The 16,445-nt window shown below is 41.3% G+C and overlaps 1 protein-coding gene across 2 annotated transcripts in view; it reads right to left on the bottom strand.

Moving 5' to 3' along the window:
* The window catches only part of SLC35F3 (solute carrier family 35 member F3), a 170,925-nt gene that overhangs the window by 56,783 nt on the left and 97,697 nt on the right, over positions 1–16,445 (bottom strand). Inside the window, exon 1 of one of the 2 annotated variants that reach the window (XM_027750547.2) lies at positions 3,413–3,781. The exons of the other annotated variant lie outside the window; for it this stretch is intronic. Coding sequence (XP_027606348.1) covers positions 3,413–3,488 — 76 coding nt within the window. The 5' untranslated portion in view covers positions 3,489–3,781. Of the gene's footprint in view, positions 1–3,412; positions 3,782–16,445 lie in introns of those variants that run through there. 2 annotated transcript variants of the gene reach the window in all.

Genomic DNA, 16,445 nt, shown 5'->3' with positions numbered 1-16,445 from the left:
AAAAAGGATGCTTTAGTAGGAACCTGAAGTCACTGATTTCAAAAAAGAAGGCTTCTCCCACCTCTATCTGCATTCATGACAGGGTTCTCCTGTGGCCAGAAAACATATGTGGGAATTTTGGGGGTCCATTCCTATCTGCTGTAGGTCTTTTCTTGCCAGCTTTGTGAAAATATATGCTGCTCGTTTTTAGGCAAGTTGCTTCATTCTGCAGTTTCTGGGCTGCTCCATTTGCAAAATGAGGATAATAAGAATCTCATCTCTTAAGGAAGCAGACTGCCAGTCATGAAAGTTTTTGCTGTGCTTGGGATCTTCAGTTTGTGCTTGCTAAAAAAGTGAAAAAGATTTATTATTAAAGTAATTACAGTCTTGATACGCTTGTGATAAATTCCCTGCAGGCATGCAAATATATTAAAGGCCAAATTTGTTTCTCATTTGTATTTACACAAATTCCCTGCAACTCCAGTGATGGTTACTCCAGCTGAACATGTGGCAGAATCTGGTTCCATGGCAACTCAGTTGATACATTTATGCGTAATAACTGATAGCAGAGAGGTGTCATTTGCCTTATAAGCAACTTTGAATATCACCAATATTCAATATTCCTGACAGAACAGTGCAGAGGAAATGTGCTATATCCTTGGTGCTGAAAGCATGGGAATAAGTAGCTCTAAGTAGGGGCTAACTAAGCGAGGACATGTTTTCTCTGGTGAGGTGATTGTTCTGCAGCTCTTCATCAAAGTTGATGTTACCTATCTCTGATGAGGTTACCTGCTCTGAGATGCAGAGCAAGAATGGAAATATTTACCTTCCCAAGGAGGGGAAGTCAGTCCTCAAAGTACCCTGTGCTTTCATGTACGAATAGGGTGAAAACAGTCAATTGGCTGGTCTGAGAGGAATGGTCACTGCAGCATGGATAGAAATTGGCAAGAAAAATAACAACAGAAAGATGAAAAAGCACAGATCAGGCACCAAGCCTACATTTCTCAAAATATGGAGCATGTGCAATGGTACCAGGTACAGAAAACACAGAAAACACACTGCTTGCCTGAGCAATGCATGTAGATACAGTTGTCTTGAAAAGTGCTGGTACAGCAAGCTCCAAGCATACTGATGATTCAATCTCTGAAATAATTCGAAATGGCAGTCACGCTTCTGAAGGCGCACTAAGTCCTTATCTTCCTTTTAAAGCAAAGAAGCTACTGCACCAGCAGGAAAATAGAGGGAATGCTGGAGGGCTTTACAGCTATGCATATCAATGAAAGGCTCCTCTTGGCTAACCATCCTAGAATGAAACATATTCCTAGTGGTTCTGCCAGAGATCCTTGAAATGCTTTGATGGCGGTTGATAGGGGAGAAAATAATCATAACTACAAAGCAGAGGAAAGTTCTTGCTGTCTTGCTCTTGCAGCAATGTCTATGTTCTTGCAATGGGCTTGGGCTACCAGAGAACTTTAGAAAGACAAATCTTTGCCAGAGGTACTGCAGCCAGACCAAGGGAAGTCAGCAGTCCACAGTATGCCCACTGCCTCACTTTATTTTTGCCTATAACTACATTGAGGCTTTTTTACATGGCTTTAAACACCAGCTGACAAAATTAGTCAATATTAGTCTGAAAGGAAATGTTGTCAATTGATTTGGAAAAGGAAGCTCTCAACAAATTCAGTCTGTTTCATTAAAGAGAAGGAAAGAAACTCCAGGTCCTATCAGACACCATCAAGGCAATTTAGATTTTTGCCAGTGATGACGAAGAAAAAAGGAAACTGAAGTAAAGAAGGAAAAGTCTAACTAGGTCAACAAAGTCCCTGGTGGGTGGCCATAGGGTATCTGAGAGTTGGTATGCAGAGCAGACAAGGAAATGCTTGAAAGGATTCAATTTTATAGCATGGTGAAAGATTGCTCTGTTTATGTTTCTATATAAGGTAGGTAATAAACTGTATTTGAACTGGTAAAAGAGGAATGAGATGACCCACATTTCAAAGCTGGAACCCAGTGGGTTATTATTATTTATGATTCATAAAGCATTTGCAGTGCACCACAAGAAAGGGAGACACGCTCCTTGCCCGGAGGAGCCTCCAATGCAAACCCTGAGAGAAACACTCTACTGTGCACGGGGCCAACTCCAAGAGCTTTTTTAAATTCTAATTATAGTGTAATGAAGATCAGGCCTGCTCTTCTTTACATCAGAAAACTGAGATACCTTTTCCTATCTCTACAGTAGGTGATTTTTATGTTGTGGGAATGCAACAGCTGTATTCTCTGCAAACTGAAATAACAACATTTAGGTACCCGATATTCCACTTTTACTTGCTGATTTTAGTTCCTTTTCCCCTCCTGTGCATGTTCTCACTTTCTCCTCCACAGAGCTTTTGCTACCGTTTTTTCTTTGCTTTTCTTTGTTCTTCAGCTTTTCAATATTATTTTTTTCTTTTTCATGAGCTTTCTATGGAGTGTCATTCACATTTTGCCTTACTGTTCTATCATTCCCTTTTTTGAACTGTTCTTCCTCTTTGCCTCATCTTGCTCATCCCTTTTCTGCCTATCCTCCCTCCGTTCCAACTCCATTCTTTCAACCAACTACAACACCCCCCAGGAGATCCCCCACACCAGTGGCTTTCCCTTTGCTCTTCCTTCAGGAACTGAGCTCTACATCCATCCCTCAGATGGGGTCCTCTTCCCAACCTGCACCCTGCCTTCACATCACTCCCAATCTCACCTGCTGTGCCCCTCCAGGACATGGCTTACAGGTTTCTACCCAAGATCACAGCTCCTCACCCCAAATCTCCCCAATGGGTACACCCAGAGCTTCAGATTTCTCCGTGGAACCCTCCTGAGCACATCAGTGCCCTTTTCAAGGTCCCCTGCCATGATCCTTGAAAGTCTCCAAAGGTCCCTATGGTTCCTCAAGGTCTGTCACCCCCTCCCCCACTGCTGTTGGACTCCAAATGTCTGCCCTAGCCATAAGACCCCAACCCCACGGCTACCATGCTGGTGGACTGGCAACTATAGGAGAGGACAGACGGTTGGAACACGGGGCTATGTTCCTCTCATCGGCAGAGCAAATCCGTCCAGCATCCTCCTTCCCGCCTGCCAAGGGTCCTGCACGGCAGGTACTTGCCTAGGGGCTCGGAGGCTGCTCCCGGGTCCCGAGGGGAGCTCCGGAGAGAAGCTCTGCCTCTGGAGCACGGGTGAGGAAAGACCCGGAGCTGAGCCGGGGTACAGGAGTAGGCGCTGGCGATGCCCGGCCGCGCGGTAGATGCGCGCCCCGTGGGTCCCCACCGCCCGCCCACGAGTCGCGCAGTCCCCGCCGCCGGGCAGCGCCCCAGCACCGCACTCGGTCTCCCCAGAGCATCCCCCATCGCGGTACCCGGTCTCCCTGAGCCACCCCCGTCCCGCTCCCAACCTCGTCGTTTACCTTCCACTTTGGTGAGGGTGAGGACGGGGCTGTTGCAGGCGCTGAGCGGGGCCACCCTGGCCGAATGCTTCTTCATGGCGAGCCCGTCGCCGGCGGCAGCTCCCCGCCGCCCCGCGCCTACATCCTGGCGCCGCCGGAGCCCTCCTCGGCGGCGCTCCCCCGGCACGGCTCCCGGCCCGCCGCCCTCTGCCGCAGCACCGGGCGGCGGGGGCTGGGGCTCGGGCTCGCCCGCCCGCCCGCTGCCGCTCGGGGCTGCTGCAAACCCGACGTCACCGGCACGGCCCCCCCCGTCCGCCCCCAGGGCTCCCGGGGCCGCCCCCCGGGTCGAGGCGGGGGGAGGCGCCCGTACACCGCGGCTCGGGGCGCTGCGGAGCCCCCGGACGGCGCCGGCTCCGCGGTCCGGCTCCGGCGGAGCACGCAGGGAGCCGGGACCGTAATGCGGCTGCGGACACTGCTCCCGCTCCCGTTCCTGCCGGTGCGCCAGGGCTCCCCGGAGCAAGCCGGGCTCCCGGCCCTGGCCGTGCATGTTGGTCCGGGGCTACTGCACCGCACGGGAAGGGCTCCTGCCTTATCACGGTCTGCTTGGTTCTCTTCGCACTGTCTGAGGGGAAAGGATAATTTGCGCTCTCCGAACCAATTCTGTATTTGCTCCACATTATCCCTCCTTTATTCTCCTTCAGGTCCAGCCACTATTCTGGGTCGATTTTCATCCATGCCTTTAGCACTTTCTACCACCCTCTCCATAGCCTTTCTGTTCTTGCCGTTTCGGGAGACCAAAATTCAACCCAGCAGCCAAAATGAGGATACCCCATGGATTTACCAATGATATTCCAATGCCTGTAGTCACATACTCTACAGCTTTCTTAACACAGTTTAACAACTTCTTTTTGAGGCATGAAACAAAATATGTCCATACCTACGCACATTAAATAAAATTTAGCATGTCACAACTGGATACTGCCTGTATGTAGCAACTTTTTATGGTAGAGTCTTTTTTCAGCAATAGAGTTACCATTCTGTCAAAGCACAAAAGTCCACCCGGTATTAATTAACAAGACTTTTATGTAAGTGGATCCAGGAGAGAACACATCATAATGAAACAGGTAAAAAAGATTTATATCACTATAAGTAAAGAACCACGTTTCACAAGATTCTGTGGATGGTGACCTCAGCACCTGTTGCTCCTTCTGATTTTTTCTGTGGCTATGAAAATACTCAGCATATTTACCAGGTTTCAAGACAAGATGTGTCAGCAGACAAAGACGCAAATACTCAACATTTCTTAAGATTTGGTCAAATTAAAATGAGTGTACTTGGCAAACAAGACTGGGCAGCCATCAATACTTCACAAACCTTCTAAAGTATTTGTTAATTATAAAAATAGTAGCTATTGAAAAGCAGTCCCGACAGACTGTTCAGGAAAACGTGGGAAAACACCACCTTACTTCTGCTGTCTGGAGAGTTCTTCATATTTAAGAGGCGAGCTTTCTCAGAGGTCTCATCTGGTGATCTGCAGTCTGATGAAGCTCCAGGGTGTTTTGCACTTCCTATGCCTCTTCTGTGCAGAAGTAGCTCTAAGTAGGGGCTGACTAAGTGGAGGATGTGTTTTCTCTGGTGAGGTGATTGTTCTGCAGCTCTTCATCAAAGTTGATGTTACCTATCTCTGGAAGATCCCAAGATGCAGAGCAAGAATGGAAATATTTATCTTCCCAAGGAAGGAAAGTCGGTCCTCAAAATACGCTGTGTTTTCATGTACAAATAGGGTGATGAGCTTTATACAAAAAATCACTAGGCTCCATTCAAAGTGAGCCTTCTGGAGAGAATATTCATGTGCTCAGTGCTAAGACCACAAAATATCAGCTTGGTCAAACTAAATACAATCAACCCTGGCTTTCATGGTTATTTCCAAGTCTTCTTAGTAGAATTACCTGACCAATTCAGCTTCCTGGGATGGTACAGATCATAGGTATGTTTGAGAACTGTGGGTCCATCTTGTTTCATGGCACTATTTCATCTCAGAGTCCAATTAGTTTCTGATTTTTTAAAGAAGTTACATAAAAGGAGGCAGATCTCACCTCAGATGGTTCTATCCATGAAATAGTTTGCAATGTTGGAGTGCCTTTTATCTGAGGATTTCAAAGCACATTATAAAATATTAATTCATTTTATACTGCCTTTGTGAAGAAAGTTAGGGCTCACTGGTGGGTAAAATACAGCCACAGAATTTAAGAGACTCCCTCAGATTTAGTTGACTGGTACTATCAGAACCTAGAGAACCCTGTCTGGCTTCTGTCTCAGATCAGATCTTCCAGGATCATCTGAGCCTCTGCTATATAAGCACAAAACCACTAAATCAACATTTTACATCCAAATTTCACTTCGGTTTTTTCTAGAGGTAAATTGCTGTGCAAGGCAGGACAATTAGACTCCTCTTCCAATTACACTTGTAATCAGTGGATATTTATTAAAAAGTCTTTGTTGCTGAGCACTTATAGTCTTTCCTTCTAAAAGGCTTATGCTGTCTTATTCTTTAAAGGAAAGACACAGTAAGTACATTATTTTACTTGCAGGATGGTGCTGCTCACCTAGAAAATCACATTGAGAACAAATGGTTTTTTGGATGACGTGTTACTTTAACTCCGCATATGTGCAGTATTGCAGGGTTCGTAGAGTTGTTAACGTGTTTCAGGCTCGCAATGCTCTATTTAAGCTTAGAATTCCAAACATCAAAGACCTGTATGCAGTAACTCTGTCCTGTGGCTGGCTGGCCCCCTCTGCTTGCCCAGGTGAGGGTGACGTCCAAGCACCCTGCTCAGCAGAGGCTGATGCACCTCTGCAGCTGGTGCTGCGGCAGAGGTAAGAGGCATCTTAAGCCTTCAGACCTGTTCTCCTTCCTCCTCTGATGATGCCTTGCATGACCACAGCACTCAAGCCTCCTTTCTTTAGTGTTCAGTTTAGTCATCTCAGAGAAGCTTTCAAAGCAAAGCCATCGAGGACAATCAGTATCCAACTAAGACTGTTTTCAAACTGGGGAGGGAACACTTGTGGGCTTTTGGAAATCTTTAGCCCAATGTGTGTGTGAAGTACAGCTGACTGGGACTGATGCAGTCAGATATGGCTCTGCTCAACTCTGATCCCAGAGCATTTTAACTCCATCATTCTCCAGTTTCTCTTGCTGCCCTTGCAGGCACATATACTTACACCAGAGATCCACACTAGGCTGTGTTTTACACTGTGCATAAAAATACCAGCCACATATCACAATAACAAAAGGTTGTGTTTATTTAATGAAGACTAGGGTGCCTGAGGACTGTGTTCCAGGGACTCTGCAGTGAGAGCTGCATTTGGCAGCAGGCTTGTTACTTTCTGTAACATGTATTCTGCTGCAGCATCCCCACGCCCCTAAAATTTAACACATTTGCTGCTGAACTACATTCAATTTAATTTACAGTAAGCATCTTACAAAATAAGCAATGCAAAATTGATGCACGCAGGGTAAAATTTCAAGTCAAATTTATGGCTTTTTATCTTTACAACACCACTCTCGTATTCAAGAGGCAATGGAGCAGAAATTGGTGGATGTCTAGGCTGCAGACAGCTTACAAACGTGAAGAGAAAACTCTCAAACCTTGGAAACGAGAGCAGATTTTCATTTCCAATCAAGGATGCTTCATGTGAAAAAGGCAAGGTCGGATTAAAAATTCAGGATGAAACAGTCAAAATTTGCCCAATTTGAAGAATTTTTAGTTTTGTTACAGGTGGTTACCCTTCTTCATTTTAGATTAAGAAATTATAGTCACTGGGTTGGTTTTGTACACATAAACCTATATACAAATGTGCTCACACTCAGAATCATACTGCTTTTAAACGTCTGTATCATCACTACTTTTCTGAAAGATTCTTTATTGACATAGAAAGGTAGATTCAAGACAAAACTAAATTCTCATCGTTATGTGTGCTACAACCTTTGACTCTTATCCTATTAGATGGGTTGTTTAACCAACATGAAACATGCCCAGTTGGTAACAGGCACAGTTGGTATTTCTCCAGTTCAGACATTTTCATGTTTAGTGTACTCATTAATAGGACATTTATTAATTTATATGTTTGCCTTATCACTGAGGTCAGTAACTGTTGTGCTTAGCAACCTGAGAGGAAATGGAGTGTGAACTTTTACTTATGTAGCCAATTTCCTAATAGGCTCAATCTCGTATCAGAATGAATTCATCTGCCAGGAGTCAAACGTATACATGAAACCTACACTGGCCACAACCTACCAGGAACAGATCATCCTTTCCTCTAGTATATTTGAAGTTATTATTAATAATAATTATTGATCTGTTTATTAATTATTATTAATTATTAATCTGAAATAATTATTAATCTGTTTGTGAGGAGCTTGTTCTACTTAAATGCTGTGTTACTTTTGTTTGGCTACTGTCTGATAACTTTCTAATCTGTTTCTATTTCCCAACTCAAAATCCACAGATGTCAAAAGCACATTTTTAACTCAAATATTAGCTATTTTGGAAGTGATGGTTGCCATCCTGCAACCATTCTGAAATCTGCATTTAGATGCGCTGTCTCATGACCACTATTGTTTGCACGCCTCCTACATTCACAACCTCCACTCAGAACAAATTCACATTTTTGTCAAATTTACATGCAGTTTTTCTCTGTGATATTAGCCTAGCTGTAAGGACAATGTCTTTCCAATTTTCCCTCTTCCAAAATACTTCAGTTACTTGTAGTATCATGTCTTGAATTCACAGAACAAGGCAGTGAAGGAAAGGCCAAAGGAAGAGGAATGATTCAAACCTCTCTGGCTAGAGGTGTTCACCAGACTGCATCACACAGACACTGCTGTAGAGTTACTGCTGTACCTGAATGCATTATATTCAAATTTGATCAGAACAGAGTGCTACAAATAACAGTCAAATGCGAGGTGTCCATAAAGGCTGCAGATTCTCTATATGATCATATATCCAGCAGTTCCTAGACACAGATGCAAAGTCCTGGTGAGAATATCTTCCTCACGTTTTGGTTTTTTAACCTTCTGTTTATAACTGCGTAAGCATTACTGGAAGAGATGGCACTGATGGATTTTATTTCCAAATCTCATAAAATATTAACTGTTTCCAATATTTTCTGAGAAGCTCTCATGGTTTTGTGCATAAAGAACATCTGCATTTCAAATAATACTGGTGAATTCCACAAAATGTAAGAAAAAAGCTAGATTTAAGTCTCAGAGTTTCAACACCCTCCTGGGTTTATCTGGCAATTGCTTTTCCTTACATATTTGTTTATGGGACGCTGTCTAACTAGAAGACCTAAATCACCTCAAATCATAAGAAATCCCCATCATTATGCCATCAATATCAACAATTCAGTAACAGCTACTTCTTAACCTTTTCATTATCTACGATACATACCGAATTAAAAATAACTGGGCATCACCTCTACATTCTTCACTACCAGCCCACTCCTGGTCAGTTGTCTTTGCAAAGCACTGAATGTGAAGTGCATTCCAATGTAGTTATGCACGTTTTCTGCCACAGAAACAGTATGTAAGCTGTTTTAAACCTCTACTCCTGCAACACTTTTAGTAAAGATGCAAAGGCCAGGAGACCATGTTTGACAATAGCTCATACTTTAGGCATTCTTAAGAAAGACAGGTGAAAAAAATCTGAAGTTGGAACATATGAAAACAGAATTAATATATCTAAAACCTAAAAACAGGATTAAAAAAAAATCTATTTTCAGACTCTGACTCAGAAAGAAAAAAAAATAAATTCAATCTGTGAGGCCACCTTTTGTCCTCAAAGAAAAGGTTAGAATTGACTAAGCAAATAAGCATATGTTCCTGACCTCAAACACACAAGCAGAGATCATGAGAACTGAAGACAGAATCACATTCTTTTTTCTTCTTCTCACCTGAACATTTACAGAACTATGCACTGCCCTCCCAAATAGTATCAGGCATGACAAGAACAAGAGATGAGATGAAAAAGGGACATCCAAAGATCTTTCAGAAAATAACAGTAAAGACACTTCCAAGTAAATATATTCTGTATTTCAAGTCACCTTTTTTATGGACAGTGCTCTGGGATGAAAATTACAAAGTCTGTCCAATTTAAGTTTTACTGCCAGCTGCTTGAATCAAAGATTAGGTAGGATTTAAGCACTCTCAGTGGCCTGTGAACTGGAGATGGTTTCAGCCTACATAAATAACTTGCCAGATATTTGCCAGGAAGAAAATTGCTACCTATTTAAAATACAAAAATGTGTAAGAGCCAGCAGATCCAGACCAATTCCTGTGTTGCCCTTTTACCAGGAAGACTGATTTTAAACACTTTAAATAAGTGCATTCTTTCTTGCTCTCCTATGTATACTCTGCACTTCGTCTTTCTTCTTATTTTCTATGTCAGTATTTCTCTTGTTCTTTTTTCCTTTTCATTGTCTTTTCTTTTTCATGTCTTTCCTCTGTCAAATTTCTCCCACTGCCAATACTAAGAAGCTTGCAATATGGACTGAATGCCACATCCACTTATAAAGTTACACAGATAAACAGAAAAAAAACATTCAACTCTGCCTTCTTTTTTAATTGTTCATATCCATCACAACACTTAACAGTTAGTACTGGGATTTTTGGAGGTGTCTTAGACCTCACAATTTACAGCTTCAAAGTAAATTTGCTTTAGCTGTCCAGAAGCTGTGCACCTCTTAAGCTCTCCTACCCTTTGCTCTGTGATTTAAGTTTCTGTCTGTGCACACTATCGGTGCTATGTCCAGAAGAATTCAAGACAAGGATGAAAAATAATGTCCTAGGCACAAGCTCTCCCTAAATTTTCCAAGTCTGTCCTGCTTCCTCACAGGAGCTCGAAGCGAGGTTCAGCAAAGTGGCCTTCTGGGTTAATTCTCAGGAAGCGGCAAATCAGATCCCTGGAAGCAAACAGCTTAATTTTCCTGGGACCTCTCATCAAAATGCTGAAAGCAAGTAGCTGTGCTGATTGCCCTCAGAGAGACCATTCAGTTTGGCACACTGAGTTCCTCCTTCAAGCATAGATTTTATTTAAAAGAACTATATAGGATGAGCCTTTTAGCACCATATGCTTTGTAATCATACCCTACCTATCCCGCTATCCTGATCACTCCAGTCTCCCACTCTCAGACAGGCTAATTGCTTGTTCTTGAGCCCACTGGCTATTTCCCTTGCTGGCTGTTGCTTCTTTCAACTGCCATTAAGGCAGATATTAATACAGTTGGGCCCAACTATTTTATTATGAGACAGCAATATAACCCTGCTTCCTAGAAGAATATCTTCCCTCAGACACTGGGAAAAGGAAAAGGGAGAGAATGTTGGGGTGGAAATGCCTATTATATAACCTAAAAGTACCTACTAGTGTGTGCTATGAGCAGTGGCAGTGCAATCCCCCCACTCCATTGCAGGCTCTGCCATCATCATGATACAGGGCCTGAGTTAAGCTGCTGCTACCAGTTACTCACAAGTACCCTGGGACATAACTTAGCTACTTTCTTAATGTGCTTTTGAGATCCTACGCTGAAAAGCCCTGAGAACATCCAAGCATTATTGCTATTAAACACTCCAAGTGTATCTAACAGGTTTAATATTTATAATCTATTACCCTTTCTTAATGTAGGAGATGCCTTTATTACATTACTGCTGTTTATCACTACTGCAAGAATAATTACAATCTCTGGGTCACACACTTAATCTGAGTTTTTGAAATGACAGTGAAACGGTGCTTTGTAGACCAAGAAGTACCTCTCTTAATATTCTAGGTGTTCATAAATTGATACATAATATTATATATCTTTACAGAGTGAATTATTTTAACCTCACAAGTGCATTGCTGAATAATGTAATGTCAGCTGTATATCTACAGCAAAGTTATATTGATTGTCATTCATCGGAAACACCACAGAGAAAGATTAAATCCTTTGTGCTGCTTCAAGGCCCTGAGAGTTTTCATTAAAGAGCAGGGTTAAAGATGGGAAGCTAGTTTGAGGTTCTGGCTGGAAAGTTAGGAGGGCTGCTCTGTCCCTTTGGAAAGAAGGTACTTTATATGAAGGACCATGGATGCAGTCAGGAAATTCATAACAATGTAAAAGTACAATAATTCCACGAATTTAAGTGTACCCATATCAGATGAATGAACAGGCAACAAACACTATAGTGTACCCCAAATATCTTGCACTAAATTCAGTTTTTTACTCAGACTGTAACATTGTGTTTGTAGTATCCTTCAAGAGAGGGATGAGACTGAGGAAAATGAGTTTTTTCCAACAGAAATACTTTGAATAAACAAGGCAGGATTGTAACATTGTGTTTGCTATCTGATGAATTTATTTAAACTAAAATAAGCAAAAAAAATCTCCTTTTTTAACTCTTCAGATTAGAAATTCACCTTAACTATAAAATATTTCACATGTACTGACCAGATATTGCTGAGATGGTCTAACAGATTGCCTTTGACTTCAGCAGATATCGGGGAACCACAGCCTTAGGGTCTGTGAAGTGGGTCAGAAAAGAAACATGGTTTCTCTTAGTCACTCTCATACTTCTCTCTACTTTTTTAGCTGGGACTACACTATGGCACATAAATTTACTACAGATATCTTATTTTCCCCCCACCCTTCTGGGCACAAGGCATGTGTGCTGTTTGTGGAGGTTCTGTATGATACACTTTTATCCTTTGTCAGCTTGATTCTTGCCAACTTTCAGGAGTTTGCAATTTTTTGTTTCAAAAAGCAGCGATTTCTACAACCTTCCTGGGGACTTAAATGTCCATAGGTGGACCCTGTCTGTTTTTTTCTTGCAGTATGAGAAGAAAGAAGTTACAGTGGGTTCATACTGTCTCTTGCTAGCCAGTAACTACTAAATCTGTATAGAGCTTGTTAAAATAGGCATGAAGATTTTTTAAAATGCTGGAGTAGAAACTCTCCATGCTTATATGACAATGCCTGTGAGCACTGAAGATGTGTCATTCTATTCTATAAGCCCTGTCTTTTACACAATAACAGGACAGCTCTTTACAAAGACTTCCTGCTGCTTATCATTAATCCCTCAACTTCTAGACTGGATTGGTTAATGCTTTTGGGGAATGAATCTGTGTGATTAATTAACAGTACCAGGGATATCTGTAATAAGATTATGCACATGGTTTTCCATTTCCATGACTCAGCTGATTTTCTTTTGAACTAATAGGAACTTTGTTATTGCAGTCAATGCACTCAACATTGCAACTGTGATTACTGATAAAACAGTAATAATAAAACAGCTAAAGAGAAACAAAATTTAAAATGTAGACAAATATAAAATATTAGCTTATACAGTAGCAGGAGGGAGGGCCACGTTAAGCTATGAATCCATAGGGAAGCTAAAAGAGGGCAAAGCATTAAGCAGAAATATCCAAGGTAAAGAAGGAAAGTGAAGACCATCAGATAGGATAAGCCAAAGACAGGTGGACAATAGTTAAGGCAAGCATCAGAACACAAATAAAAAACATAATTTGAATCAGAGATAATAAGAATATTGGGTTAACTCAGAAAAACTGAAGTACCTGCCTATTGTGAGGAAAGTCCATGTGTGCTTTGGATAGAGCAAGAGAATTCAGCAGATCCTGTTCCTTTCAAGTAGAGTTAAAAAATAGGCCATAGGAGCGTTCATTGTATGGCACATGGATATGTAGTAGGAGTAATGGGGAGAAAACTATCCCCTTATCTGAGGCTCCCCTGGCTGGTACCTAAGGCTCTTAGCATAACCCTGAGGGAACATCAGCTTCTGGTGTCACTTACAGTAGGATGAAGCACGCTCTGATCTTTGCTAGGAGCTGGACAGATGCCTGGATGATGGTAGGATAAGGGACCTGAGAGCAAGAGGCAGCCTATCCATCTCCCTCTCCAGTGTACTGAACCCCCATTAGATAGGCTCCAGCCTCTGCACTGATGGCAGAAACATTCTCCTGAGATCTGGAACAAGGAAACTCTCCCCTGGGGCGACTGTTTGTGCTCTTCTTCCCTCTTCCACTCCCAGTAGATGGAGATCTGGATCTCAGGTTAAACTTTCACTGAGCTGTGAAGCAGCAGGAAAGCAGATTTATACCTTGCATGTTATTTCCACCAGCATCCCCCCAAGTGTATATAAAACATTACTATAATTCTGTCCTAGGGTTATGTTGATATTAATAAACCACTTGAATTTTGCTCTAAGTAATTAAAACCACAAGTACCTTTTACTGCAGTTACATGCAGGAGGCAAACACGGCTGGGGCTTTATTATTTAGATATGTGTAATAGTTCAGACAGCAGTATATATTTCTTCAACTGGTTTTCTTTCACAGAACAGTCTAAAGCCTTCAGCAATGCAATACACTGTTCCTCAAAGCTTCAAAACATAAATGCACATCCCATACCACCTGATGGAAATAAATAGCACAAACGCCAAGCAATTTTTTCCTGATTAACTGTGTATAAAACACCTGTTTCATGTGGTAACTGAATGAAAAGAAATAACTCTTTGGTGTCAATTTAAACTTGGCTTGGATATTAGCATTTCCAAAGCAAAATGTAATTACTGAGTAATTGTAAAAATGTAAAAAACTGAGTCTTGCTCATGGAGATCTAAAAGAAAAAAAAAAAAAAAGCTTTAGAGTCAGTCCAGGCTCTCTGGCTCTTTCAGACACCTCTAGGAATAAGCCAGCCCTTCATCAGCAGTAAGCATAAGACTTGCTGTTTGTTCAGTCTTTCCCCCAATAATTGCATTTCTCTAGGATTGACCTTCTAGAGAGGATTAAAATGACAGCAACAGCAGATACATAGAGAAAAAAGGGAAAATCAGTAGGCAAATGCATTTTTGGGAGACTGGAAGGTTATAAGGCCTCTCAGGCCCTATTTGCTGAAGCCTTTAATCACTCTATAGGGCATAGCTAGTGCATTTAAAGGATCTTCAGAAACCCTAACTGAAAAAGCATATATACTCCCTAGGCACAAGATTCTATATGGGAATTGACAAGTTTTTTCTTGGTTTCTTTTTTCCATCAGAAAAGCCTATCTTGTGCTCTTTTCCTGATTGTTTGGATGTCGAAGGAAGGGTGCAAGCAGAGAAGCAGAATTATGCCTGGAAGGCTTGCATGAGATAGATGAAAGAATCAAAACACAGGTTTAAATCTACAAGGAGTTAAGACCACTGCATGACTAAGCTTGAGATAAGTTCTTGCCAGTCAAATAGGAGAAAATACACTTGGGCTTGTTAACCAGGCACTCAGAATAGTTTTTCCATCACAACATTTAAATGCGACTCATATAATCACTGTGTAAAATAAGGTCATAGAAGGCATATTTGGAGGAGACATTTTTTTGAATGATACTTTTGTGTCTGACAAAGCAAACAGCATCAGCTGAAGATAACAATCCAAAGGCAGAAAATGAGCAGAAGCATACAAAACTTATTAGGGAAATTAAGGTTACAGCAAGGAAGGACATGAAATACTAACAAGGCAAATATTGGGAGTGCAAGATAGCTCTGCTGAGAAAAAAAGCAACAGAACTCAGCCCAAAACAGCACCCAAACAGATATTCACAAATAGTCTGCATCCATTTCATTATTTTAGGAGTGTAAAGATTTTCTTGAAAATTACTTTAAAAAATAAGAATGTTTTTGCTATATGGACAGGATCCAGATGGATCCCTTAGGCCAATCTCTTTCCATTAACTGCAGAGCACTACAGAAAAATCCTCCAAACTACAACTCTAGCTTTTAGAGGAATACCTTTAGATGAAAAGTGGCCCTGAATTTCTATGTTTCAGTGTATGCAAAACAGTAATCACCATCATCATCATCACTGCTTCATCTAAGCTAATGCTATGTATATAAAAGAGTTCTGACCCTGCTCTTCCTCCTCTGTCAGTGTATAATATACATAAAGATAAGAAAATAAGCTGTTTACATCTTAGTCAATCTGTACCACCTACATCAAGCTTCTCTCAATTTAACTGCCAGTTAATGTCTTAGTGCAAACTGTCTAAATCCCTAAGGAGCAGGATTGGTTCAAGTCCTTTTACTTAAATACTAGTCTTCTTTATCTTATATAGGATCATACAGCTCTTCCAACATATAATAATTTTCAAGGAAGCCACCACCTAGATATTGACATTCTATCTGATCACTTTAAGTACTTTAGCATTGAGCCAAGCTATATGTTTTTATCTCACTACTTTTATCCCCTCTATCTTATCAAACATGACTTTATCGTATTTTTTTGCTAATCAGGGAGAATCTTAAACAATTCACCCTTAGATAGTAGTGTCATCTGTTTATCATGTGCTGTAATCATTGAATACTACCAGAATTAGTGAGGAGTTGCTTGTATTCATTGAAAAAGCTTTTACCTATGGTGTGAATATTTCATTTCCTACTATTACTCCCTTACTGGGTCACTGCATGTAAAGTGAAAAAAAAAGCTTGCATATTTTATTTCACAGTGACTTTTACCCCTACTACTACTAATTAGTTTTTTGGATTTGTTGATTTTTTTTAAACAGAAAAAGTCTTTAAATGAAGAGACACCACATTACCAGGAAAATGACTACATATCAGTGTGCAGAGCCGTATAACAAGTTCAGCCAGCCTGGTCTCACTTCCAGGTAGCTTGCAGTTTCCAAATTGCTTTATCTGATTCAAGGGAAGTCACTCAAAGTCACTGAAGACGTTGTTGTAAATGTTAGTGCAATGTCACTAGATACTGGAAACAATCAGAGCCATTATGTTCTGCCTTTCATATCTATCTTTCATTCTTTTTACCCTACCAGCAAGAGGCTTGGGAAAGTTCTTTGCTGTATTTTTCCTGTATTTCACCTGGAGAAATTATGTTTTCTTTTTTATTTCCAACTCAAAGTAAGTGCCATGCATCTAGTATAATGAAATTGCTACCCAAAGAAACTGCCAATGATTGCCTGATCAGTGCTGAGAGTTTTGGGTTTACGGTTTATTTGTTTTGTTTGGGTTTTTTTC

The sequence above is a fragment of the Pipra filicauda genome, unplaced genomic scaffold, assembly GCF_003945595.2.
Source record: "Pipra filicauda isolate LSUMZ 115617 unplaced genomic scaffold, ASM394559v2 scaffold16_size7369187_pilon, whole genome shotgun sequence".
Classification (NCBI taxonomy): domain Eukaryota; kingdom Metazoa; phylum Chordata; class Aves; order Passeriformes; family Pipridae; genus Pipra; species Pipra filicauda.
Note: the sequence above shows the minus strand (reverse complement) of the source record. Positions and strands in the feature narration are given on the sequence as shown.